The following is a 27775-nucleotide window of genomic DNA, read 5'->3' as shown; positions in this document are numbered from 1 at the left end:
TTTACATACCTAACTGCCATTGATTTAAAAATCTGTTCCCCAGCCACCGCATTCTTAAATTCTTCAGAACACCTAAATGAATACCATAAAGCTCTGGTGGTCCACCTGTTCTTTAAATCTGGCAATTTGTTCCAGCATCTCCTCATATTTATAACCAGAAAAGATTAGATCTGGTGTAACTCCTGAGTCATGAAAGACCCCTGCATCATGACTCTCTGTTGTGGGAATCTTCCTCAGACAAATCATGACCTTTGGACACTGCCTCCACAAAGTATTTGAGGCCTTCAGTTGCCAGTGTTCTGGCTAAGATGACCAGGTGCCCTGCCCCAAGCAGCAGCTCCGCACTCCTACTGGCTAGGAACCACGGCCAATAGGAGCTGCAGGGGAGGTGTCTGCTGGTGAGAGCAGGGCACAGAGCCGCCTGCCACGCCTCTGCCTTGAAGCTGGACCTGCTGGCTGCTTCCGGGGTGCAGCACGGTGCACAGTGCCAGGACAGACAGGAAGCCTGCCTTGCGCCCTCCCCCGCCCACGCCACTGACCAGGAGCCGCAAGAGATAAGCCTGTGCCCCAACCCCGAGCCCCAAACCCCTGCCCCAGCTTGAGCCCCCCCAACCTGGAGCCCCCTCCTGCACCCCAAACCCATCATCCCCGGCCCCACCCCAGAGCCTGCACACCTCACCCCTCTGCCCCAACCCATAGCTCCCTCCCACACCCTGAACCCCTCTGCCCCACCCTCCAGCCTAGAGCTCCCACCTGAACCCCAAACCCCTCATACTTGGCCCCACCCTAGAGCCCTCACTCTCTCCCACACCCCAACCCCTTGCCCCAACCTGCAGCCCCTCCCACATCCTGAACCCCTTATTTCTGGCCCAACCCCAGAGCCCTCACCCCCTCCTGCACCCCAATCCCCAGACCCAGCCCAGTGAAAGTGAGTGAGGGTGGGGGAGAGCGAGTCACCAAGGAAGGGGGCAGGACCCCAGGGAAGGGGCGGGTTTTGTGGGATTAGAAAGTTGGCAACCCTACCTCTGGCTTGCTCTCCCACTGGGCGCGTGGGAGGAGAGATTTCCCTCTTGGAAGACACAGGAGGGAAGATAGAAATCAAGGAACCGAGACGAGACCACAATACCCTTTCCCTTGTGGGAAGGTCCCATCCTGACTGGGACTCATGCACAAGGCCAGAGTGAAAGAATGGGGCCTATTCTACTTGTAGAATACCTTCTGGAGGAAATATAATTGCACCTTGTAATTCTTACAGCTCAACCCCTCAGTCCTGTAAGAAGCAGACCTTCCCCTCCGCCTGTAAGGGCTCTACAAGTGTAGACTTAAAAGATCAACCTAAGTAAATATTGGGGTCTTCCTGTCATCCTCATTGACTGTGCCTTTCTTAAGGTCTCTGTCTCAGTATCTTCCTCACCGGAACAACCACCTGCCCAACACCTAATCAGGGAAAGGGAATGTGCATGTCTATTCTAGTCTCTCCTGCATCACAGCGAATGGTGATGGTCCCAAACAGCAGGCTGAAAAGGTCCTCCAAAAAAAGACTGGGGAGGCCAGCTCCTGAAGCACCCACTAGGAAAGCAATGCTACCACCATTAAGTGATCCATTTCACCAGGAGCTCCTTAGACAGCCACTAGGTAGCTGGAGAGGGACTGAGCTGTGTAAAGCAAAGGCTGCATTAGGAGTAAATTACTTGGCAACAGGTGGGGACAGAGATACCTGAACCCAAACCAAGAGGAACAGCATCCCAGCTCCCATAAAAGGATGCTCCCCACAGAAAGTTTGAGAAGAGTATTAAAGCTCTCTTTACTGGGACAGCAATTTTTCAAGGAGCAGCTAGGATAGGCTCCTGACTTGATGGGTCTACTCACAGGCCAGAGCCCAGCTCCAGACTTCACTTAGCCCCCACTCTATGTTCCTATTTTCCCAAATCCATACCCCTCCCTCTACCTTTCTCTGTTAGCTGCCAAAGGCAGCTGAGTCTACTCAATCTCTGGGCCCTATCCCAGATCCCTTGGTAGTTCATGGAGGAGGAGGGGACACTGAACCCAAACTCCTGGCAGTTCCAGAAGGCTGTCAAGCACTTAACATTTGAAAGAAAGTGCTATCGCTTAGTAAGTAAAATTTCCAACCTTGGGAAATAAGAGCTTGTATTTGAGGATTCAGTCCATTTTGGTATAGATTGTTAGCAACTTCTAGCTTAAAAAAAAAATGAAACAAGAATTATAATGTACGAGCATGCCCCCCAAAAAGCCCTGTCTGAATCTTGAAGTTCAGCAATATCTTCTACTTTCACATTAGAAGTGGCTGAAATTTGTTTTCCAAGTTTTAAAAAGGGTTAATTTTTAGTGCTTGCTTTTTTAAAACTTTTATTCTACACTTTTAAAAACCCACAATAATTCTCCCTTATATTAAGTTTGAAAAATGTGAAATATGACTTGTTAACCAAATGATTGTTGTACGTTGAAGAGCTCCTGTATCGGGACTTTTAGGCATCTTTTAAATTGGTTAAAAGCCGATTTTCCTTTTTTTCAGGGGATACTATGAAAAAAGAGCTTCCTTTGCTTTGATTATTTAACATACCACAGTAGAACTTGCTCACAAAAAAAAAATCTGTCTACATGCTTAATACATGTAAACATTCATTTTCGGATTCCAGTGCTATGTCTCCCTAGATTCTAATTAAATGAGTTTTAAACAGCCTAAAAATATCCTGCAGTAAGTAAAGAAACGTGTCAGAAAGCAAATGAATCCATGCTAAGCACAGTCTCCTTGTCTGTAAGCACGTCCATATGAATCCCATTAGAGGTACACAGAGTACGCTTTTTTGGTAAACATTCATTGTTCGTGCACTGGGATAGAGAAGCCTTTTCTTTGCAACTAGAGTTTTAACTTTGTAAACCACTTTCCATTTAATAGCTATATTAAAATCACTCTGTGCTCTTCAGCATGGAAAACCCTGGCATTACTCCATGCAATATAGCAAATTTTCCTTTTTATAAAATTATTACCTGAATACATGATTTTGCTTGTAGACAGAAATTATTTGATCTGAATTTACATGTATAACCTACATTTAGGCCTTCGTTTTTGAACTAAAATACATTTTCTCTCCTATACAAGCACTTAATTATCAAGCTCAGTAAAGTAGTAACTGGGTGAAATTTTTTGGCCTCTGTTATACAGGAGGTCAGACTAGATCTAATGGTCCCTTCTGACCCTAAAGACCTATGAATCTTAGGAAGAGAGGTGAACAAATAAAAAACTAATACCACATAGCGCAAGACAGACTTCAAGAACATTTTAGAACTATGTTTCTTATCCAATTAAAAAAAGTGATTTATCCTCTCAGAAACACATTAGATAGCCAGCTATGACACTAGTAATTGCCAGACACTAAAACTGAATTAGACAAACCAGAAGTTCTGGGACATGCCTGCATACATTACTGCCTATTACTGCAAATCACAATTATGGCTGGGAACCTGGGATCCAAAGGCAGCAGTTCTACCAGTGAGTTGATACTAAGAGAAGGGCTATGTTAAGTATATCACAAAAGGATGTTGCTCCTACCATTCCTCACAGCTCAAATAAGTCAAACACCATTTGTTAGTTGATTAAGCTCATCCAGACAAATATTTTCTCATTCCCTACCTCAAAATAAATACATAAATAAAAAAGACAAGTGTAGTGGGTGAAGAATGACTACACAATTATAAAGAGGAAACTTTTTTTGGTCATTAACAGATCCCATAAACTGGTCTCTAGTATCCGTCTTTTTTTTTATTCACACCTCTCACCAGAGAGTTGTCAGCAAAAATCACATGCATCAATCCTTGGGTTTTTTTTGTTTTGTTTTGTTTTTATCCTAAAGAGCCCTGAAGTTGTTCTCTGCTTATTTATTGTACTACTGTAGCTCCAAGGAGCTCCACTCATAGGCCAGGACCCCATTGTGCTACTGTCTAGCCTAATTTACCAGTAGTGTCCCCACCCCCACCCTGCCCATCATTCTGCTGCACAACCAGCACCCTGATCACCTTTTGTGGCAGCATCCAGGAGGGAGGGGCAGAAACACATGCCAGCCGTTTTCCTTTGTCACAGGTCACATTCCTCTACACAGCGTCACCAATTAGGACAGTTTTCCCTTTCTTTCTGATGGTTGCCTTTTATTGCATTTTTGATCATTGGTTGGGCTACTGAACTCACTTGGACTCTCTGCCAAGCCACAATTCTGTTAAAGTCAGCACTCCTACTATAGATATGAAGATTAATTAGCTGCACACACATTTTCCCCCTGCTCTTCCAACATGTAACATGCTGGTTTTCTTGATTGTTTTCTTGATTCAACATGCCTTCATTTTTTCCCCCACATATTCTCCCTTTTGAAGGTCTCAATCTGCTTTGTCTCTCGTGATAATTGTTCCCTTTGGTCTCTCTCTGGTTTGTTTGCAAGACTTCAATTACCATTCAAGCCCTCCATATTCTCCTCCAGCATAGAAGCCACCTTATATTTTGTATACATTTCACCACCATGGTTGTCTTACATACACAGGAACACTGTACTTAATTCACACCAGCTTTCCCTCTACTGATTATTATTTCATCCTTTAGTACAGATATTGCATCTTGTATTAGGAAATCTCTGTGGTGGTGGCTATATCTGAACTTCTCATTGGAGAGAGAGTTTCCTTGCATACTTTTCTCAGATAAATATTTCTGATTTTCTATCATTGAGGACATTCCCTGCCCTAGATATTACTCAAGAAGGAGACTTGCTCATGCAACCACAAATCAGTGCCACTTGCTCCATATTCCTTCACTCTTCCTGCCACCGTTCAGATCTTCACTTGCTGAACTTCTGAAGCACTGCACCCTGATCCCAAAACATGACTTCCAAAGTTGAAATTACATCAACTACTAGAAAACTTAATAAACTAACAATTCATAGAATCATAGAATATCAGAGTTGGAAGGGACCTCAGGAGGTCATCTAGTCCAACCCCCTGCTCAAAGCAGGACCAATCCCCAATTAAATCATCCCAGCCAGGGCTTTGTCAAGCCGGACCTTAAAAACTTCTAAGGAAGGAGATTCCACCACCTCCCTAGGTAACACATTCCAGTGTTTCACCACCCTCCTAGTGAAAAAGTTTTTCCTAATATCCAACCTAAACCTCCCCCACTGCAACTTGAGATCATTACTCCTTGTTCTGTCATCTACCACCACTGAGAACAGTCCAGATCCATCTTCTTTGGAACCCCCTTTCAGGTAGTTGAAAGCAGCTATCAAATCTCCCCTCATTCAAGTCTCTACCCAGGCCTTTTCCTACCACGGGAAGGCCACTTGCGCCTCAAACTCCTTTATCCTTCTTCCCAGAGCCTCGTAGTCCACAGTGATCCGCTCAAGGTCATTCTTGGCAGCATCATTGGTGCCCACGTGGAGAAGCAGGAAGGGGTAGCGATCCGAGGGCTTGATGAGTCTCGGCAGTCTCTCCGTCACATCGTGACTCCTAGCTCCTGGCAAGCAGCAGACTTCTCCGTTTTCCCGGTTGGGGTGGCAGATAGATGACTCAGTCCCCCTGAGGAGAGAGTCCCCGACCACCACCACCCGCCTCCTTCTCTTGGGAGCGGTGGTCGTGGAACCCCCAACCCTAGGACAGTGCATCTCATGCCTTCCAATCGGCAGAGTCTCCTTCTGTTCCCTTCCCTCAGATGGATCATCTAGTCCACTCTCCGCATTAGTACCTGTGGAGAGAACATGAAAACAGTTACTTACCCGTATCTACATTGCTGGTATATGGACGCTCCCCTTTGTTCTTCTGGAGGTCACATGCTGCCAAATTTCTTCACCATCCTCCTGTCCCCGCTGCACAGCCTGCTCTGCATCTTCAGAACATTGTGCCCATAGAAGCATATCCTGACATCTGTCCAGGAAATCTTCAGTTTCTCTTATGCAACGCAGGGTCGATACCTGTTGCTCCAGACCTTGAACCTTCTCTTCCAATATGGAGACTAGCTTGCACTTTGTACAGACAGACAAAGTCGCTTCTGTCCTCTGGAAGAAAGACAAACCTGGCAAATCCAGAGCAGGTCACAACAGCTGAACACCACCCATTCCATATTACCTTCCTTCTACAAGCTCACTCAGGAGTTGTAGTAACTACTCAGAGAAGCTGGCCAGGCTCTCCCCAGGCGAGCTCCCAGGCAAACTCCCTCTGTTAGCCGCTCTGCTGGTTCGCAGCTTTTACTTTACAGAGAGAGTCTTCCCAGATCAATGAATGCCCTTCATTTTGAGAAAGTACAGTCCAGGGAACTAGTTTTCTCCCTCTTGTGCATTTGTCTGGATATTACAGATAGGAAGTAGCTTCCAAACAATTCCTAGAAAGGGAAAAAACTTCACAACCTAAGCCACAAAACCCCATAGGAAATATAAAAATGGAAATTAGAATTAATGCTAATTTCCTTCCTTCCTTAATTTAAATTGAGGGAAGATGGACTGGCCAAACGCTGCATAACCCAAGGATAGAATGTCATTACTGTACTATTTGGTGAGGTAATTGCAAACTTCCAGTTGTCAAATGGCAAGTCTCCTTGTACGAAGCTCTAGATTTCACAGCCCAAGCCTTTGAGGAGCACCTTCTGAAATGCACTTTGATGTATCCATAAGCCTTACTAGATGTTCTACATGCTTGATATATATGAATTAGTCCATTCAGAGAGACCGAGCCCTTCAAGCATTTAAGATCCCCAGGAACAAACAAGAAGATATCCAATTCTCTCCACTCAAGTGTAGAAAGACATCACAAGCTGATTCCAAATCCAAAGTGTGAAACTGTATGTTGGTTGTGTACCAGTTAGAACCTGGAACAAACTTCCCAAGGAAAAACTCAATATACGCTTCCTTAACAGACAGAACTCCCAACACTCTCCCCTTGTGACATCATTTCTATAAGGAAGGGAAGGGAACAAAAATATGACTAAGCACCCTCTTGAAGATTACAGAGGTATTTTGAAGATCTGCAGAATCAGGATGAAGTGCAGGAGTCCCACTGGAAGTCTTAACTATGTAATAGCTCTGAAAAAAAGATGTGGGAAGAGTACAAAAAAATCTTGAATAATAAACCAGAGGGTAGAAAAATTGAACCTTTAGATAAGAGGAAGTTACTGATCTGCAACTGATGATTCTTCGAGATGTGTAGTCCCTATTTGTATTCCACTGTGGGCTACATGCAAGCGCACTATACACCCAGAGTTGGAAAATTTGGAAGTAGGATCAATTGGTCCCCTTTAGGGTATGAGGGACTCATCCATCTTTTGGCTGAATTGTTGCAATTCACCAGAGGAGAGGACCTCAATGGTATTCTGGGTCTCCCTAGGGAACCCTGATGCATGGAGCCATGACTCCGTGCACATAACAGCAGTAACCATAGCTCTAGAGGAGGTAACAGAGTTGTCAATTGCAGACTGGAGCATGGTCTTGGTTATCCCTCTGCCTTGATCTATCAGAGCTTAGAAAGGAGCTGTGTCCTGTTGCAGATGCCGGTCAGTAATCTTAGCAAACTTGGCATAGTTCAGGAAGTTGTATTTAGCTATAGTGCCTGGTAATTGGCTACCCTGAACTGGAGGCTAAATGACAAAACTTTCTCCCCAACAGGTCCAGACATTTGCCCTCCTTATCCATAGGAGTAGACTGGGGATGTTGCTGTCCAGCCCTTTCAAAAGTGGCCTGAACCAGTAGTAGAGTTGGGAGCAGGTGAGAAAACAAAAATTCTACTGGTGGGCCTGTGAGAGTAGACACTCCCACACCAGAGTTCAACTTCGCAGCAAGAAGCATTCTCCTTGCTGAATCAGGCAGATGTAGAGGGAGGGTTCCCTGACCTGGGTCTGATTGAGGCTTCATGGCCTTTTCCATGAGGTGTTTCCAGAGATAAAGTTCCCACTCTTTTCAGGTACAGCTGGAGAATGATCAGCAGATACTGCACCTCATCGCCATGTGGGCTTCCCCAAGCCAGTACAGGCAGCATGGTGGTCATCGCTGACTAAGGATTGTGGGCAAGAAACACAGAGAGTTTGAAGCCTGGAGTCCTGGGCATAGTCAGGTACCTGAACGTGATACAAGGGGATGGGTGGAGGGTGTCTCCCAAAGAGACAATCCAAACGCTAAACCAGGGGTCAGCAACCTTTCAGAAGTGGTGTGCCGAGTCTTCATTTATTCACTCTAATTTAAGGTTTCGTGTGCCAGTAATACATTAACATTTTTAGAAGGTCTCTTTCTACAAGTCTATAATATATAACTAAACTATTGTTGTATGTAAAAGTAAATAAGGTTTTTAAAATGTTTAAGCAGCTTCATTTAAAATTAAATTAAAATATAGAGCCCCCCAGACCAGTGGCCAGGACTCGGGCAGAGTGAGTGCCACTGAAAATCGGCTCGTATGCCGCCTTTGGCACGCGTGCCATAGGTTGCCTATCCCTGCACTGAACTACATAAGCTGTTAAAACTATTTACAAAGCAAAATCTAAAGCTTATCTTGTAGGATGAAGACAAAGCTACCGACACTGTAGGTTCCAACCTAGAACATGCAGCAGTGAGAAGTAACTGGAGAAATTGTCAGTTCACCCTGCCCTTTATCCCTCCAGCCAAAAGTATGAGGAGAGCCAGGGCAAAGGCGCAGACCAACAAACTCTACTTTCAAATTCTCTTGCTCTGGGCACATGCATAAACCCACAGTGGGATACAAAACGAACCATTACTCAATGAAGAACTGAGGTTTAATCCCTTAGGCCTCACATAAGAAACTGAATCTATGACAGGCCTCAGTCTACGTACTAGGTGACAAAGACCCCCACCCCGCAAATCCTTGTATGCTACAACTGTAGGAAATCTCTGAGATTTTGAAATAGGATAGTTAGTTAACAGGAGCATCCATGTAACACGCAAATGTTATGACATTTAAGGTGAATAAGGGGGTACTGATAAAAAGCTAGCTTTTGAAAAACTGGATGCTTCCTGGTTTTGCAGTTTCCATCTTTAAGAGCCTAGTGAATATTAGTCTGTGAAGTCAATATGCTGTAATTAGAATTACACATACTTTAGTCTTTTTTTCCAAGTCATTTCAGAGAATGTATATACCAGCACACATATAAAAAAAGTGAAGATGGACATCTTCTATGTTCATGTATTCCATTAATTGAGAGCAAAATACTAGCCTGCTGTTTTAAGTTACAAATGAGTCTAGATGAGCAAGAAAGCCACAAAGAGACAAACGATCAAACATGTCCTATTTTAGCTTGCCACTTCCCTGCTGGTAGCATTTGAAAATTAAGCCATTTGACCTTGACTCTTGTTTTGCCTGGCATCCATATAAGCTGTGGTAGAGAGGTTCTGTTTCTCTAAGTATAAAAGGATTCCAGTGGCCCTGTGCTTCAGATTATTGCTGTGTCCTTCCTTGGCAATTTATGTATGCCACCATCATCCAGTTGTTGTTCCTGTTTTGATACAAAAATGTTCCTGGGAATTTTGTGAAGCAGGGCTCAATAGCACTGCTGGTTGCTTCTGAGCAATATCAGATGTAAAAATAAGTTTCCAATGATTATTCACAAAGACAAACTGAAGGATTTAGATGCTGCATTATTCTTTGGATTTGTGCGAGTATAAAACCAGGACAAGTATGATACGCAAATGCTTGGAAACAATTATTTGAGCATAAAATACAATAATTCTCCTGTCATTCTTTGAAGTGTCTTAAAAAATCCTGAAACATTTTCTGTTCTGAATCTTATTTCTACCACAGATACAGAAAGAACAAAGTGACAAAGGCGAAGGGTCTAAATTCAAAAGCCATTTCTTGAGTTATCCAAACTCCCACCATTATATCAAAATGAAACGCTTTTGAATGTGAGCTATTGTTTTTTTGTTTTGTTTTAAAACAAGGTTTCATGGTAAGATGGCCCATCATGATCTCAGTGGCAACCTCATTAGATCTCACAACAAGCACAATTCAAGGGAGACCACTGCTAAATTATCTAATGTATTACAAATGTCAACTTTATAACAAAATGTCAACAGGGGAACTGTTTTCTTGCATTTGTTAATTTAGTGAAATACAGCTAATGTGACATGAAATACTTGAAAGACCTTGCTACTGCCACTCTGTATACACTGAGCTTTAAAATTATGTAGTTCTAGTCTTCCTATGTTAAAGTATGTTTTGTAGTGTTACAAAGCAACCTACTGTTTTGAAGTCAGAATTATTCCAAGCAGCAAGTCATCTGTAACTGTCAAGCAGTTTTCTTTCAATAAGCACTACTCTCTCTCTCACACACACACGATATAAATTATCTTAGCAATCTATGAATCAATCTGTCATTATTATTGGTGCTTCTGATGTCAGGGAAAAGATGACCCTATGAGAACACGAGTCCTATTATTGAAAAGGTTTTTTCTGCAGGATAGGAAAACAAAATTTCACATTTTCAAAAGTATGTAAACAGAAAAGAGTTTTTTGCTTTAATATTTTTTTCTTGGCATCAATATTCTTATGGTTTAGATTTTAATTCAAATACAATAACGAAATGTTAATCGGATCTGAACTACACTCTTCAGACTATATACGGCAAGTAATTTATTGATGAATTCACTTAAACTACACTAGTCTGCCAGGGTAATTAAGCAGCAATACTAGGTATTTTTAGGTGAGCTATTTCTATGTACATATAGGATACCTTGGGTCAGGAATTCCCAAGCTGGACACCCATGGTCTCTGGGAATACATATAAAAACACACACTAGAGTGAACTGGAGTGGGTGTGGCCTGCCCAGACTTTCAGTTCTGTTCTGAAGCAAATTGATTCTATGTGATTTACAAGACAGAATTGCTGCAGTTCTTCACATTAATCCATGACCTATCATGAGTGGTTCTCAAACTTTCCTCTAGAAAGATTTTTAAAAAGTTAGAAATATTACTGGCATAAAATTCAATATCCCATCCAACTCCACATCCTCTCCTCATCAAAAACCACCCTCGTTTCATAAAGCTACAAGAGACCCATAAAACGTCCTGAATTAAAGGATTAAATTGTAAATCAAATACTAATCTTATGTGAATATATCAGCTGTTTTGATCATACATTTTCCTTTTGCAGTAGCGCTGAATGAAGAACATAGCTGCAACATGTCTAGGCAGATGTGTTTGATTTAAGGTTACTGAATACTGCACCACACTCTTGGTACCCAAGTACCAGGCAAATGGTTATTGAAGGGACACAGGAAACGCAAGTACAATATTGTAATTCAAACTCTGCAATCACCACCACCACCTCTCCCTTTTTAATCTACCTTATCTTTGTCCTCAACAACATCTGCCAGCACATCATCTGGGTCCAGGATCCCCCCATCTGTGTACTCGAGGTGGTGAATGTTCACCCAGTAAGCAGGGTCCTGCGGAACAACAATAAAAAAACAAGGTATTTTGTCAAACCAAACTTCAGCTTTTTAGCTCTATCAAGTCAATAAGATTTTTGTATTCCATTTTTACGTCTCTCTCCTTTAGTAAACATCTTTACTAAATATTCCATTTTACACAGACTAGTTCTGGTTGAAGAGTTCAAAGAAACATCTACTGATAAAAATTCACACTATTTGTATGTCAGATTACTACCAGTGGAATAACGTCCAATATGTATATCTGCATTAATTTACTGTACATTTTAATTCTTTACCAAATGTAAATGAGGTTAGATAGATTTTATACATTACAAGAAAGAAATGTAAAGAAACCATGATATATCACTGTAAACCACTGTAATTTAAAGAAAATGTGCTGACAACTTGGGGAAAAATTTATATAGTTTTGCAAAACACACACTCGTACCGTACCCCATCTCACCTACACCATCCACCAAGAATTTTCTGCTTACAAAAGACTCTCCCTCAGAGACAACTAATAATGGGATTCACTGAGGCAAAATTCAGAAGACAAGGTCTGTGAATGAGCAAGCTTACTCATGTAATTTGACATGGTGCAACAGGAACCAAGTTTCAGCCCTCTGAAGACAGCACCTTCCCCTCCACATCTTTAACAGAACACTACACAATGCTTCCCCTGAAGCCAATGGCACAATTATCAACTTGGGGGGAGGGATAGCTTAGTGGTTTGAGCATTGGCCTGCTAAACCCAGGGTTGTGAGCTCAATCCTTGAGGGTGCCATTTAGGGATCTGGGGCAAAAATTGGTGATTGGTCCTGCTTTGAGCAGGGGGTTGGACTAGATGACCTCCTGAGGTCCCTTCCAACCCCGATATTCTATGAACTTCAATGGAAGAAGGTTTGGAATTGCTTACTAAAGAATTTCAAGTGTCATTTCTGAGGTTAAGCACTGATCCAGAATTAATCATCAATAATGTTGGCAGACGTAGTGCGGGCCTGGAACTCCTCTCTGTAACAAGCTAAAAAAAGGACAGACCTGCTTAGTTAAATTATGCCATTCTACCCTTAAGTTACCCCACTGAATTTGAATAAAGTAGTTCATAATTAAATCCACATCTTAGAAGACTGGGCAATTTTAAATCCATGGGGAAGTTAAAAGCAAAAGCAGCTCCTTTAAGGATGGAACCAGCACTGAGAGCTACCGTCTATCAATAAGGTGCTAAACAGCAAAAATCACAGGCTGAGAAAGAAGCAGTCCAGCCAGGGCTTCCCTTGTACCTCTATAACCTCTTGGATGTTGGTAACATCAGACTGAGGCCTGATCTACAGTGAAAATTTTGAAATATTGTGGGGGGAAATGCAAGCATGTGCAAGTGTCGTAGCAATACCAACCTAACTCCCAGTATAGCTGCAGACAGGTGGACAGAAGAATGCTTCTGTTGTCATGGTTACCATAGCTCAGGGAGGTAGTATCCCTACACTGAAGTAAAACCCCCTTCTGGCTTATGCCAGCATAGCTACAGTGCTCTAACTATTGTGGTTTAGTTCCTATAGTGTAGACATGGCCTGACTTCCCAACTCTGGTCATCAGCTGATTGCTCCAACTTCCTCCCACCCCCTCAGGACTTATGTGCCCAACCTGACTCTTCTTGCCTTCCACATGCATCACCATTCTTCCTACCTTCTCTACTCCTTTCATTTTCCCCTCCTTTTTTGCTTCTATTAATTCTTCCCCTCCAGCCTTCCCTCTCCATCCCATTTCCTATACTCTTTAAATCTACCCCACCCCCACCCCCCCCCGGCACGCGCGCGCACACACACACACACAAATCACAAAACTGAAAAGCTACAGGAGGGAAAAAAGAACCGCGCTGAACCAACCAGAGGTTTGTCACCCACCATCCTGATTCTTCTGCAATGTAACCATTTCTCCCACCCTCTTGTCTCTATTATGTCTATTTAGATTTTAAGTTCTTTGAAGCAGGGAACATCTCTATAAGTTTGTATAATATCTAGCACAATGAAAACTCAATTTTGGTTGGGGTGCTCTTATGATACTAGCAACAAAATAACACCCTGAAAATTAAGACTGTCCCTCACCATATTTATATAAAGTGATATTTTGTCACAGTTTTCATAAAAACCTGCATATTCTGGCCACCTGAAGAAACCCTACAGCAGATGAGCAAGACACCTTAACGACAGGTTGGTTGACTATATATGGACATTATGGACCAATTTTGACTAGGCCTGTTTTTATCATCTGTACCAAAGCCAAGAAGTGCTAAGTGCCTCAAAAAAAATCAGAAGGGGGGGTGGGGCATCCGTCCATTACATACTACCACCTTGTCTGCACTGCGAAGTTTCCAAGTGAGTCCGTGTTCTCTCACGCAGCAAGCATCTCAATTCCCAAAACCCATCCTGCACACAGGATGTCACACCAAAATTATCACTGCAATATAATTTGCACATGGGGACCCAATTTAGTCTGAAATTTGCATGCCAAAAAATAAACTGGGTACAACATGACCCAATGCCCAAAAGGGGAGAAGAGTTAAAATAAACCCGTAAGTTTCAAACAGTCATAAAAGTGAAAAGAGGTCCCAACCCTGACTCTCTCTCTCTCTCACACACACACACTTACTTCAGAGCTTTAGCAAATAATCCTCCACAGAAACTCTCTGATAAAACCCAAACATCTACTGGGAAGCCAGCCAATTCCACCCTGCCATAGGTAACGTTTAAACAAGTCATTTTTCCCTAGCAACCTTGTCTATCTTCTCTTTACCTACAAGTTGTACACTGAGCTAATTTTATACTAATAAAAGGAAGTTTACAAACCAGTAAAAAGGGTTTCCATAAGAACACTTAATAGGCAAGTTTACTTCCCATTATATAGTCTCAATAGCTAATTATCTTTACTACCACATGCCATTTTAAATGAAACTGAGTATTTGGTACAGCTCTCAAAGAGAATTTTCACATATGTTAATATCCAATTGCCTGAGCAAAAATTCATTTCACCTTTTTTCTGTACTTAAACCTCAATCTATATCTTTTTAATTATAAAACATTACAATTTTCACGTATATTTGGCCCAATCTTAGTTCCAGGTTAGTGCAGTCAGTCAATCTCCCATCTTCAGTTGCAGGGTAATATGATACAATACATTAGCATGCTCACTATGGTCAAGGTATCCTCTCTCTCAGTCCAGTGACTCCCACATGTTGACCACTAGCCATATACTCAATATTATGTTTTCTTCTTCCTTGATTAGGTGTTTGTAAGGTGCAGTGTGGCTTAACAAGCTGATAATTCAGTAAACATATCTTTATTTGCAAAACTCCTATATATTATGGGAATTTGGCAGAGTTTTCATCCTTCAGTGTTGCATTGAAACCACCCTCCAAAATTGTTCATCTTAAATATCAAAACGCTTGAATGACAAAAATCTACTAAAAAATATAAATACTGGTTTTGTCTTTGCATAATGATGAAATTCAGTCTATTAATTACCTTAGTCTGAATTTCAGACCACTATTACACCTCAAAATATTACTTTTTAAAGCCAAGAATTCAACTGTTTTGAGCATTTTCAATGTGCCTACCAGATTCTGAGATAAAAAAAAAGGTCAAAGCAGAAACATATCCATCACAAACAAATATGTGATCTCATGGACAAAACAATTTGTTTAATGCAGAAACCTTGTAAAAAGAATAACTTGACCCTTATGATAAACATATAAAATACGACTCAATCTGCATCATTAGCAGGTTATCCCCTACCTTCTGAAGGTCACATAAATGTATTCATAGCTAGTAAAACTGGGACTTTTGATATAAATATTACACTTTTCAAATTACACAAATTTCTGGGGGTAGTGTGTTTATATCAAATTATATTAAAACAAGTTATAAATGTTATGCTATTTCGTAAGTCTGCTGTACATGGTTTTAAGATGCTTTTAAAGAAAAAACAGCTGGTGAAAATATTTGTGTTTTTCACTGTTTGTGTCTACTTGACATTTTATAGCTTCTATAATCCAAGATGCCAATGTTTTAGGAAGAAAAGCTGTGTGGTCCTAAAGAATGCAACATGCTGCCCAAAATACAAGACCAAAAAGCTCAACAACTAAAAGCCACCCCCACATGCCACAATAAAATCTTAACTTTTCTGTAACCTGAGACCACAAAAAGAACCCAGTAACAGAACGCTTGTGTGGGTGGCCATAAGTAAGAGAAAGCAAAATCCTGCACGAGTTTGATGCAGCAGAGTTTAATTTTCCCCACAAGCATCCTAAGACAAAACACTGCCAATATAAAATTGAGCTTCTCATTCTCATAAACAAGATATACAAAAAAAAAAAAAATAAAGACATTCAAGAGTAACTTTAACAGACTCTTCCGTATTCACATGTGTGAGCATAAGGAATTGTTAAGATTTACACAAAAATAAAAAGATGAGCAACTAAACAACATTAGCAGAAAAAATAATAACTTTTTGATTATTGGGCCCACAAGCCGAAAGCCAGTTCCCCGAAGGTTCACAACTAGGTCTCAGTGGTAAGGTCATTCTGAGTTGGCATGGAAGAAGAGGCACATGCTATGGAACCGGCAGATGCCCCTCCTCAGCAGCCATTAAGCAGCTATCTGAAATTATTGTACACCTGCATGAAAACAGTTTTGGATTTTGTAAAGGGGTTCAGTAATGGCTCGTCTACACTGCCCTCCAGTCTGGACCAAGAGGTTTGTACTAAACTGCTGCACTGTAACCCCCGTGTGAACACTGCAAGCACGAACTAAAAGATTCCTTGTTTGCATTAACATCATAGGTGCTGGAACTAACGGTGTGGAGGGTGCTGCAGCACCACCTGTCTTGAAGTGGTTTCCATTATATACAGGGTTTACAGTTTGATTCCATAAGCAATGAGTTATATGAGCCCGTGGTGCCCGTGCTCCACCAATATTTAGGAACGTGGGCCCAGCTCCACCACTGTTCAGGCTTACTACGCTTCGGGGAGCCCCACGCTTCAGGGGGACACGGGGTCCTGGATGTCCTGGGAGGTTAGCAGGGGGCCTGGTGCCAGCAGTAGCAACCCCAGCCCTCTCCTGCTCCACCCCCTCCCCAACCCTATTCCATCCCTTCCCCCAAGCCTCCACCCCACCTCTTTCCAGTTTCCGGTCGCCGAGCAACACTGCTGCCAGCGCCAGGCCCCCTGCTAACCTCCCAGGCCACCTTGGACCACATGTTGTTGGATCCTATTAAAGTAGTTCTGTATTAAAATCACAAATGAGTTTGATTCCCCATAATTAGTAATACCCTGGAATTTAAACTAAGAGGTCTCTTGCTTTTTGGTACTGTTTCTCCCCCTCTGTGTGTGAAACTTGCAAGCTGCTAATTGTGTTAGTACATTCTAAGACAGAGTCTGTTCTCAAAGCAATTCTTTGTAACAACAACTACTCACAGAGAGAGAGACTCAAAGCAATACTCTGTAACAACAGAAACAGCACCCAGAGACTCCCCGCCCTTTTGTTGTATTCATCTCGCTTTGTTAACAATTGTGATTAAAATAGAGATAGAGGATGTATGTGGATGGATGCTTGGTGCGAACAACAACTGAATGATAAGGGAGGCGCCAGCCTAAGAATCCAGTGTCCATTGGCTGAAGAAGGCGTCAAGTGGAAATAACCAGAGGACCCCCGGAGGGCAGACTGGAATCCACCCAACAGCCTCAAGAATGGGAGAACCATAGCCTTAATCATTAGAGCAAAGAGATTTAGGGTAGGTGTAAATACGAGACCTTTTCCCAGAGGTAATTGTAAACAGGAGTGAAATGCTGTAGCAGATATGTGAGGGACCTGGCAGGCCTTTACAAGTTGAACAAGCCATAGTATGTGTGAATTCAGAGGTGACTACTTTCATACGCAAGCAGGGAGGTTTGGTGATTACCCACCAAAAAATATATTTGGTGCCCAAGTTTGCAGAGAAGATGGGGAACACTTCTTTGATCAGGGAGTGGATATATATGTTGGCTGATATCAGAAATGGAGTTAACTATTTGCAAACTCAGAAGGAGGTGAAGGGCAGGCAGACAAGCTAATTGCTGACACCTTCTGTTGTCAGGTGTACAAGGCAGTGGGGCTCCAATTCCTTGGTAAACCAGAATTAGAAGCTGTCAGGGTTCCTTCCCCACTCTGAACTCTAGGGTACAGATGTGAAGACCTGCATGAAAGACCCCCTAAGCTTATTCTTACCAGCTTAGGTTAGAAACTGCCCCAAGGTACAAACTTTGCCTGGTCCTTGAAGAGTATGCTGCCAGCACCAAGCATTTTAAACAAAGAACAGGGAAAGAGACCACTTGGAGACATCTTCCCCCAAAATATCCCCCCAAGTCCTACACACCCCCTTTCCTGGAGATGCTTGAGAATAATATCCTAACCAACTGGTTACAAAAATCATCAAAGACCCAAACCCCTGGATCTTGGAACAATGGAAAAATCAGTCAGGTTCTTAAAAGAAGGATTTTATTTAAAAAAAAAAAAAAAAAAAAGGTAAAAATCATCTCTGTAAAATCAGGATGGAAACTACTTTACAGGGTATTCATATTCAAACACAGAGGATCCCCCTCTGGGCAAAACCTTAAAGTTACAGAAAACAGGAATAAACCTCCCTCTTAACACAGGGAAAATTCACATAAAACAAAAAACTAATCCGCCTTGCCTGGCTTACCTATACTGGTTGCAATATTGGAGACTTGGATTAGGATGGGTTGGAGAAGAGTGATTTCTGTCAGGCCTCTCTCAGTCCCAAGAGAGAACAACCATGTAAACAGAGCACAAAACAAAAGCCTTCACCACTTCCCAGCAAGATTTGAAAGTATCTTCTCCCCTTATTGGTCCTTTGGGTCAGATGCTAGCCAGTTTAGCTGAGCTTCTTAACCCTTTACAGGTAAGAGGATGTTGCCTCTGGCCAGGAAGGATTTTATAGCACTGTATACAGAAAGGTGGTTACCCTTCCCTTTATATTTATGACAGAAGCTGAATTAGGTGAAGCCATTCCCTAAAGAAGCTGGTGGATGGGGCTCAGGCTACAGCAAGGACACAGCCCCCTTTTCCCCAACCCTTTCACCCACACCACAATGGGCTGCTAAGCAGCCCTTCTAGAAGGTTGAACAGGTCAGTAAATGAAACAGGACCTTTTCATTGTTTGAGTTACTGACAGATCGTTCCAAACAAGTCGATGCAGTTGTGGCCTAGTTAATCCACATCCCTTGCCTCTTGTATTTCTGGCTGCATGTCCAGCACAATTGCCTTGTTTGGTTTTTTGGTTTTTTTTGGTTTTTTTTTTTTAAATGTACTAAATTGGAGTTTACAGAAGAGGTTGTTGTTGTTTGAAAGTGAAACTTCACGTGGGGATCCAAAGGTTCTGAATATTACCATTTTTATATGCAGTGTTGTAGCTGCGTCGGTCTGAGGAGATGAGAGACCAGGTGGGTGAGGTAATATGTAAACAGACCTCTCAGAGTAGAGTTATCGTGTTATAATTCGAAATACAGCCGCAGGTCACCCCATTCCAAAACCACTTACTAAGATTTAGTAATGGTCTGTCCCAGTGGTGATATAATTTACTTGGCGGGGGGAGGGGTGGTAGAACAGAAGTTTCACCACAATAAAAGGTCATTTAATGGTAGCCAAGATACAACAACTGGTGTCCAAAAAAACCCACAAAAACAAAAAAAGATTTCATTTAAATTGGAACAAATGGAACTGGATTCCACCTGGATTCATTAAATTGATGAATAATTCAAATACACACACACAATAACTTACTGAAGGGTACTTAAATATAACCCTCTAAATAAAGAAATATCTATACCTCTGTATGCACAGGCCATTATATTATAGATCATGATAATTGTATTCTCTTTTCCCCAGATATCTTGCTGGGTACTATCAAATGCTCAAGGCAGTCTTTGAGCTTTACTTGCCTCTTGTGACTTCCTGAAGTCACGGACTCAGGGCTGGCTCTAGGCACCAGCAAACCAAGCATGTGCTTGGGGCGGCACTATGGCCCCCCCTCCTTTTTTTTTTTTTTTTTTTTTTTGGTGTTTGGGGCAGCAAAAAAAACCCTAGAGCCGGCCCTGCACGGACTCTACTCCAGTGGTCCTCGCCTGAGGGGGAGGACATTAGACCAGACCCACAGGATCTAAAGTACCTTTGGTTCTCCTGTTCCGCATCTCCAGGACCACATGGATCAATTACAGCAGACGACCAGAACCAATGATCAAGAACAAAGAACGGATTTCCCCCGTATCTGTTTACTCACAGACTATTTCTCTCTCTCACACCACACCCACACTTCGAGCAGGTCTACACTTAAAATGGTGCACTGGTGCAGCTACGCTGCTGTAGCACGTCACCTCTGTGAAGGGCAGTAGCTAAATGAAAAGAATAGCTCTCCTCTCAACATAGTGCTGTTTACACTGGGGGTTAGGTCAGTGTAGTTATGTCACTTAGGGGTGTGGATTTTTCACACCCCTAAGCAACACAATTATAATGATGTGAGTTTACATTGTAGACCTGGCCTTGGGCTCCCTCCTGGCTGCCTCAGTCCCTCAACCATCTTCCCCTTCTCCAACTGTCGCTTCCCCTCCATTTGGGTGGAAGGACCACCTCCTCTCCATAGGAAAATGATAGTGCATTCCCCCTGAACACACCGTAAATAATATATCCCCATGCCAGATCAAGTCCCTTTACCATATTTACAAATATCTTTTCTTGGACCAACTTTTGTTGGTGAGAGACAAGCTTTTGAACTTACACAGAGCTCTTCTTCAGGTCTGGGAAATGTACCAATCAGAGTGCCACAGCTAAACACAAGGTGGAACAGACTGTTTAGCGTAAGTAGCTAAACGTATTTTAAGGGACCATTCAAGGTGAAGTGGCCCGTTAACACCCCTCCTGTCAGTCCTGGGGAGGGGGATATTGATTGTTGTAATTATCCATAAATCCAGTGTCTGTTCAGTCCATGATTTTTAGTGTCTAGCAAAATTATGAATTTAAGCTTTGAGGCTCATCTTCTGAAGGGGTTGTACAGGTTTCCTTTGAGGATGAGGACAGAAAGCATATAGAGAGAGTGATTGTTTGTGAAAAGGTTATAGGAACAAGCCAGGACATCCGGAACAAAATCAATAAAGCCAGGAACACCTTCAGGAGCTTAAATACAGTCTGGAAATCATCAAAACACCACACCAAAGCCAAACTCAAGATTTATCAGAGCTGCATACTTTCAATCACGTACAGGTTGTAATTGTTAAATGGTATGATTTCCAGTATTCAGTGCACGTTCCAGTATTCAGTGCACATACCAGCATCACTTCAATGAGTTTAGTTGAAAACAAGTCAAATGAGGTCAACTTGTTTATTGGATACTGAATCAACTATAATAATTATAAATTTGTTATGAATTTATCTAGATTGATAGAGCTAGTTGGAAAATTTCAACTGTTCTAACAATGACAAAAGGATAAAAGTTTTTCCACTAAGTTAAAATGGAGGAAAAAGTTACTTGACCACTGCTAAGGCTACTCAGAAACATAAGCCATGATGGGGGAGGGGGGGAAATGTGGAGGGTTTTTTGTTGTTGTTTACTTCTCACAGCTATCTAACTATCTAAGGAAGATCTACTGCTAGAATGATTCCTTCTAAGCCCTCCTGACAAGAAGTCTGCAAGTCCAAATATAGTTTCCTTTTTAAGTGGAGCAAGAAAACGAGTATCCTGAAAACATAAAAAACATTAATAGCTACAGAGAAACTGTTTCCAAGGGCTGAAGAATGCATACAGTATGCTTGTGTCACTCAGTGCACTCTTGTGTTAATGGGGTCATTTAAGAAAAACATTTGTAGCCGCCTCTTCTGAATAGCTCCTGAAATCCTAATTACGTGAACGGGGGTGTATATCCCCTGGAACACTACATGTGTTATACAGTCTATCTATACCTTTACTCAAGGCATTATCCTAAATTTAAAGAAAAAAATATTGAGACATTACCTGGTCTAATTCACCTCAGCATTTCTCAAATACACATGCACATTAATACAACTGTTCAATATTCATTCTGCCTTAGGGCTGCAAGCCATGTTTATGTTTAACATCAAACAGCTGTTTATTGTCTATTCCTTTATGCGAGGGAGAGCATTTTAGGAATTACTATGCAAATATTTACCAAATGATAAATTAGAGCCAGGTCACATGAATGCACAAACAACAAGGAGGCACAGAAATATCCTTGGCTTGAGTATAAGACCTTGCTTCACTCAGCCAATAAATTTAGGCTTTTGCTAAAATTAAAATACTCCTATACGGCAACAGCCAACTTCAACAGCAAAGATGTTGCACATAATCTTGTACTAGATTGTTACATTTCATTTATTTTGGTCAAAAGCAAATGTTTAAAGTGCCTGGATGTAGCGTAAGAGTACATGGTTTGTCTTTTTAATTAAAGTTGCACTGTGCGTACCAAGTTAGTTTACTCATTCATTGTAGGAGTTCTACAGCTTGAAATGCCTGGGACCTATTCATATACACTGTTTTGAACCAAATAAAAAAAGAGAAAAATCATGCCACACCCCCCGATCCTCATTTCTTCCAAACTTGCATAATATATTCAGACAGAAGTAGCTTATCACGTTTTTTAAATACTTGGCTACACTGCCACCTATAACATCACCCAAAAGTGAGCTATGTAGTAAGGACTATTAAGTTTAACATTATGAGCAAGGAGAACCTTACTAAATGTTAAATAGGTTTCAGAAACCAGTCCTCTTATACAATATCATGACCCCTGGATCTTGCATTATGTGAAGGAGTAAATAATATTTCCTTATTCACCTTCTCCATGCCCTTCATGATTTTGTGGGCCTCTACCATATCCCGCCCCCCTCCCCTTAATTGTCTCTTTTCCAAGCTAAACAGTCCCAGCCTTCTTACTCTCTCCTCATACAGAAGCTATTCCATGCCCCTAATCATTTTTGTTGTCCTTTTAGAATTGGAGAAAGTACAGAATAGATCTTTGACATGAGGTGACCAGAACTGCTTGCAGTATTCAAGATATGGGCATACCATGAATTTATATAGTGGAATTATGATATTTTCTATCTATCCCTGTCCTAACGGTTCCTAACATTGTTAGCTTTTTTGACTGTCACTGCACACTGAGCAGATGTTTCCAGCGAACTATCCATGATAACTCCAAGATCTCTTTCTTGAGTAGTAACAGCTAATTTAGACCCCATAATTTTGTATGCATAGTTGAGATTATGTTTTCCAGTGTGAATTACGGATTCCATGACTTCCTGCAACCTCAGTGCCCAGTGTGGCTGACCCTAGATACACAGGTGGCCCTGGGGACAGCGACACATCGCTGCTTGAGCGGCTCTGCAGCCAGCCACGTCAGCCGCTGCTCTGGCTCCCCTGCAGCTGATGCCGCAGGCTCCCCTTGTGCCCCTCTCTTTCCCCCCCCCCCCCCCCCAACCACACACACAGCTAGGCCTGCAGGCTTCCCCCCACAGCTCAAGATTCAATCAGGGATATTTATGGTAAGTCATGAACAGGTCATGGGCCATGATTTTTTGTTTCTTGCCCATGACTTTTACTAAATATACCTAAATCGTAGCCTTAATAATCACTATTCCATCAAGTTTCTGTGATGCTTATTATATCAATATCCTCATTCAACACCAGACACTCAAGTTCACCCATCACCTATTGTTCTATTCACAGTGGTTAGTTTAACGGCATTAAAGAGAATTTGAATGAAAGTCATACCTGGTCATATAATATCAAGTGAAAAAGGAAGTACATTTTAGAAGTAACATGCATACAGGCGATGTTCAAAGGATACATATATAGACAGCCTAAAGTAATGTGGAAGAAACCCTACACTCAAATAGTTGGAGAGAAAAAAAAAACAGGGAGGTGAACTGTGAATAGAAGTAACAAAACAACTGCATTTTTTACACACACACAAGAGATAGCATTTTGATTCAACCATTACATCGTCCACAAACTACAAGCCCATTGATCTCCAAAACAGAGGGAAGGAAAAATCCACCTGTGACATGAACCAGAAAGGGTTAAGCAACTTGCAAGCTAAATGACCCAAATTCTATCTTTAAAGACATATTAGAAAAGTATGTAAATGTAATTAGGGCTATATATAGCAAAGCCATGTTAAATAGACTAGACCATTGAAATGTAGACTTGTATTGTTACAGAATTGGAAGAAGATACTGATTGTAGTCCTCTGTGTTTACTTTTACCTTCTTAGATGTTAATCAGATAAACAAACGGAGGGTTTCTATCTGTTACTATATGTATTGATTCAGAGATCAAAAGGGAATACTAACATTTAGATGAAAATTGGGTGTAAAAATTTCACTGTCTATATTTCTCTTTGAAGTTTGTAGTAAACCATCTATGAATTGCTTAATGGATAATTTACCTTATGCTGATGAATTAAACTAGTTACCTGTGTATAAATAGGAAATAGGTGATTCTACTTCAAAGCCACAATGCTTCCGTCATAAATATAAAGGGAAGGGTAACAACCTTCCTGTATGCAGTACTATAAAATCCCTCCTGGCCAGAGGCACAATATCCTTTTACCTGTAAAGGGTTAAGAAGCTCAGGTAACCTGGCTGACACCTGACCAAAAGGACCAATAAGGGGACAAGATACTTTCAAAATGGGGGGGGGATGCACTAGAATTAGTAAGTACTAACAAGGAAATGCGTTAGTTTACTTTTGTTTTAGCTTGCGATTTTCTCTGTGCTGAGAGGAAGGTATGGTCCTGGTTTTCTTCTTGTAACTTTAAAGTTTTGCCTCGAGGGAAATCTTCTGTGTTTTAAATCCGATTGCCCTGTGAGATTAGCTTCCCTTCTAATTTTACAGAAGTGCTTCTTTTACCTTTTCTTTCTTTCTAATAAAGTTCTGTTTCTTTTAAGAGCCTGACTGATTTCTCTATGGTCCTAAGACCCAGGGGTTTGGGTCTGTGATCACTTTGTAACCAATTGGTTAGGACATTATTCTCAAGCCTCTCCAGGAAAGGGGGTATAGGAACTCCAAGTGGTCCTTTCCCTGATTCTTTGTTAAAATCAGTTGGTGGTGGCAGCGTACACTCCAAGGGCAAAGAGTTTGTGCCTTGGGGAAGTTTTACCCTAAGCTAGTAAAAATAAGCTTAGGGGGTCTTTCATGCAGGTCCCCACATCTGTACCCTAGAGTTCAGAGTGGGGAGGGAACCTTAACAGCTTCACCCAAGGAGTGCATGCTATCAACAGACTGCCAGAGAACTATACAAAGAACTCTTGGGCCCTATTCTCAGATCTACTTATACTTTGTCAGGGGAGGTTTGAGTGGCAAGACTGAGATCTCCAGCACCAGTCTGGATCCTCCTGATATTGGACACTGGACTATAACCTACGGAACCTATTCTGAAAGAACTTTTTGCAACTCTAAAACTCACCATCTCTACTATGAAACTAACCTAAAACCTTTATTCATATCTCTATGTATAATGATCTTTTAACCAATGCTCTTTTTTCTTTTTTAATAAATCTTAGTTTAGTTAACAAGAATTTGCTGTAAGCATGTATTTGGGTAAGATCTGAGCTGGTGGGTAATGTGTCCGATCCTTTTGGATTGGTAGACCTTTTATATGATTAACAAGATTTTCAGTAATCCTCATTTTATATGACTTGGCTGTCTGGGTGGGAGCCCAAGGCTGGATTGTTTTAAAGAAACTGTTTTTGGCTTCTGGGTAACCAGTAAGGTGTTGTAAAAGCTGTTATGTTGCTGGACTGGTGAATCCAATTATTAGAAAGAACCTCCAATTTCGGGGATCGTCTTCCCCATTTTTGGGGGTTTGCCCTCATTGGGCAATTTCAGTGTGGCCCTGGAAACCCCGTCACACAGCCATTTTTGCTGGGGTGTTTGTAGCTACAAAGATTACACTGGAAAACGTGATCTGCTCATGCCTACAATACATAAGCTAGGTCTGGAATCAAATCTAGGAAATACGCAAAGTCATGGGATAGAAGACCTCTCAAGATAATGTGTGTGTGCTACTTGGTTTGCTGCCGAAATATGGCTACTGATTGTTAGAGAAACAATTAAATGGCTTCATTCATTCAGCAAGATGACAATCAGAAGATAGAAATCCCCACAATATCTAGTAGAGAAACTACATAAACAAATATGATTTGAAGCGAAAGTAAAATGGTACAATGCAATAGAAGGACAAGCATCTGTTTTTTTCTACCATTTTAGAAGATTAGTTTTCATAATATACTCGAGACATTTGAAGCAAGCAAAATATGTCTGAAACCCAGTTTTTCTACACCATGTACTTCATATAAGCCAAACTTTTATAGAATCACAGGCTTTACCATGACTACAAAATTGTCATGAAAAATCATCACCCCAAAACATTCTACCCACCTGATTTTTACCATGATAAAAAGACACAGAGGAGAGGGAATGGAGGGAAAAAAATCTCTCATTTATCAAAAATAAATAAAGCAGGCCTGGGAGAGTAGAATTTTTACAAGGCCACTTTAACATAGCCATTGAGTTAATGCAGCAGAACTCATTCTCAAGCTCAACAGAACACAAACTAGCAATGGGCGCTCTAGGAATTCATACAAGATTGACTGCATCCATCTCTTAAGAATACCAGTGAGTCACACATTTTTATTGTTTTTTAAATACAAAAAGGCCTTTACACTACAGTTGTCAGCAAACTCAAAAGTCAAAATGAAGGAGTAAAAGGAATAGCAGTCCTCTTGAAAGTTCCAACCATAGAACACTCTTCCTAATGGATATGCCAAAATGAGTCTTCAAAGAAGACCAAGATGAATGAGCAGATTTTTAAAATATTATCAGTTTGCTGTGATTTAGGGTTGACAAACTTGGTTCCAACACACTGGGGCTCTAAAGCGCCTGAGCTCTGCACCTCCCTTTTGTCTTGTTAGCTGCAGGGGTCAAATCGGAAAGAGCAAAAGATGTCTGCAGAATCATAACCTACAGTTTGTCCAAGGTCACACAGGAAAATCATGGCTGACTATACTCACATCTCCTGAGTCCCAGTTTAGTGACTTGTGCCAGTGTAGACAAGCCCTTTTACAGCGCTGCAACTTTCTCACTCAGGAGTGCGAAAAAACCCTCCCCTGAGTACTGCAAGTTTCAGCGCTGTAAAAATGCCAATGTAGACACCGTAGCTCCCAGCCCTGGTAGCTATTCCCCTTCTGGAGGTGGTGGTGGGCCGTTTTTGGTTTTTGTTTTGGGGTTTGTTTTTTTTGGAGGGGGGGTTGTTTGTCTCTTTGTTTTAAAAATAGCGCTGGGACAGCTCTTCCCCAGCTCTATGCTGCGACTACACAGCGGCTTTAACGTTGCTAGTCAAGACATGCCCTTAACCGCAAGACCATATTTCTTCCCTAATGCTTCCAGGTTTTCCCTCTGAAATCAATGGGATTACTTCGGTGAATAAAGTCAAGTACACACCTAAATGTTTGCTGGACCAGAGTCTTGTCTACACTAGAAACTTACACTGATGCAGCTGCGCTGCTGTAACCCTTATGGTGAAGATGCTCTAAACCCATCAGATTAATAACTCCACCTCTGCAGGAGGCAGTAGCTATGTTGGCAGGAGAAGCTCTCTCGCCGAGATAGCACTCTGTCGGTATAACTATGTCACTCTAGGGCATGAATTATTCATGCCCTGAGCAACATAGTTATACTGAAGTAATTCTGTAGTGTAGACCAGGGCTGTATCTCCAGTTGCATTGGCTTATGTGTGAAAATGGGGATAGCACTATGTCCCAACTTCAAATAGATGTTCGAGGAAAAATTCATTCAATGATTGAGAGACAGATGATGAAGATGAAGAGCATATAAGTACCTAGACAGAAAGGCAGAATTGGCTACTGATGCACAGCAGGAGGAAAGTGAAATAAGTAATACACTATGCAGAGCATTGCTTAAAATTTCCTTACTTCTGTCAGGAGCATTAAAGATGGACTCAGTCAGTGAAAGGAGCTATGTCTGTGGTGCTTTCCAAGGGGTGTCAGAATGCTCCTATTTATGTAACTCATCCAGAGATTAAAGGGAAAAGTTTAATACTTTTACAATGTCAATCCAATTCAAATGATTAATTTTTAACCGGTTTAAAAGGAAGTGGAAGGACAGTCCTATCTTCTCATGCTCTAGAAGAGATCAAGGAAATTGTACCTCTTGAGAAATCAGAGCAATTCTACAGTTGGTCAGCAGAGGAGGGACTAAGCAACACTCACCAATTA

General features: G+C 41.6%; 1 protein-coding gene across 7 annotated transcripts in view; it reads right to left on the bottom strand.

Moving 5' to 3' along the window:
- The window catches only part of PARD3B (par-3 family cell polarity regulator beta), a 602509-nt gene that overhangs the window by 553778 nt on the left and 20956 nt on the right, over positions 1 to 27775 (bottom strand). For 6 of the 7 annotated variants that reach the window (XM_073306519.2, XM_073306521.2, XM_073306522.2 and 3 more), the window contains exon 2: positions 11334 to 11435. In XM_073306519.2, coding sequence (XP_073162620.1) covers positions 11334 to 11435 — 102 coding nt within the window. Of the gene's footprint in view, positions 1 to 11333; positions 11436 to 27775 lie in introns of those variants that run through there. The other variant, XM_073306530.2, reaches the window with a different exon arrangement.

The sequence above is a fragment of the Lepidochelys kempii genome, chromosome 11 (assembly GCF_965140285.1).
Source record: "Lepidochelys kempii isolate rLepKem1 chromosome 11, rLepKem1.hap1, whole genome shotgun sequence".
Lineage (NCBI taxonomy): Eukaryota > Metazoa > Chordata > Testudines > Cheloniidae > Lepidochelys > Lepidochelys kempii.
This window is presented reverse-complemented; position numbering and strand designations above follow the sequence as displayed.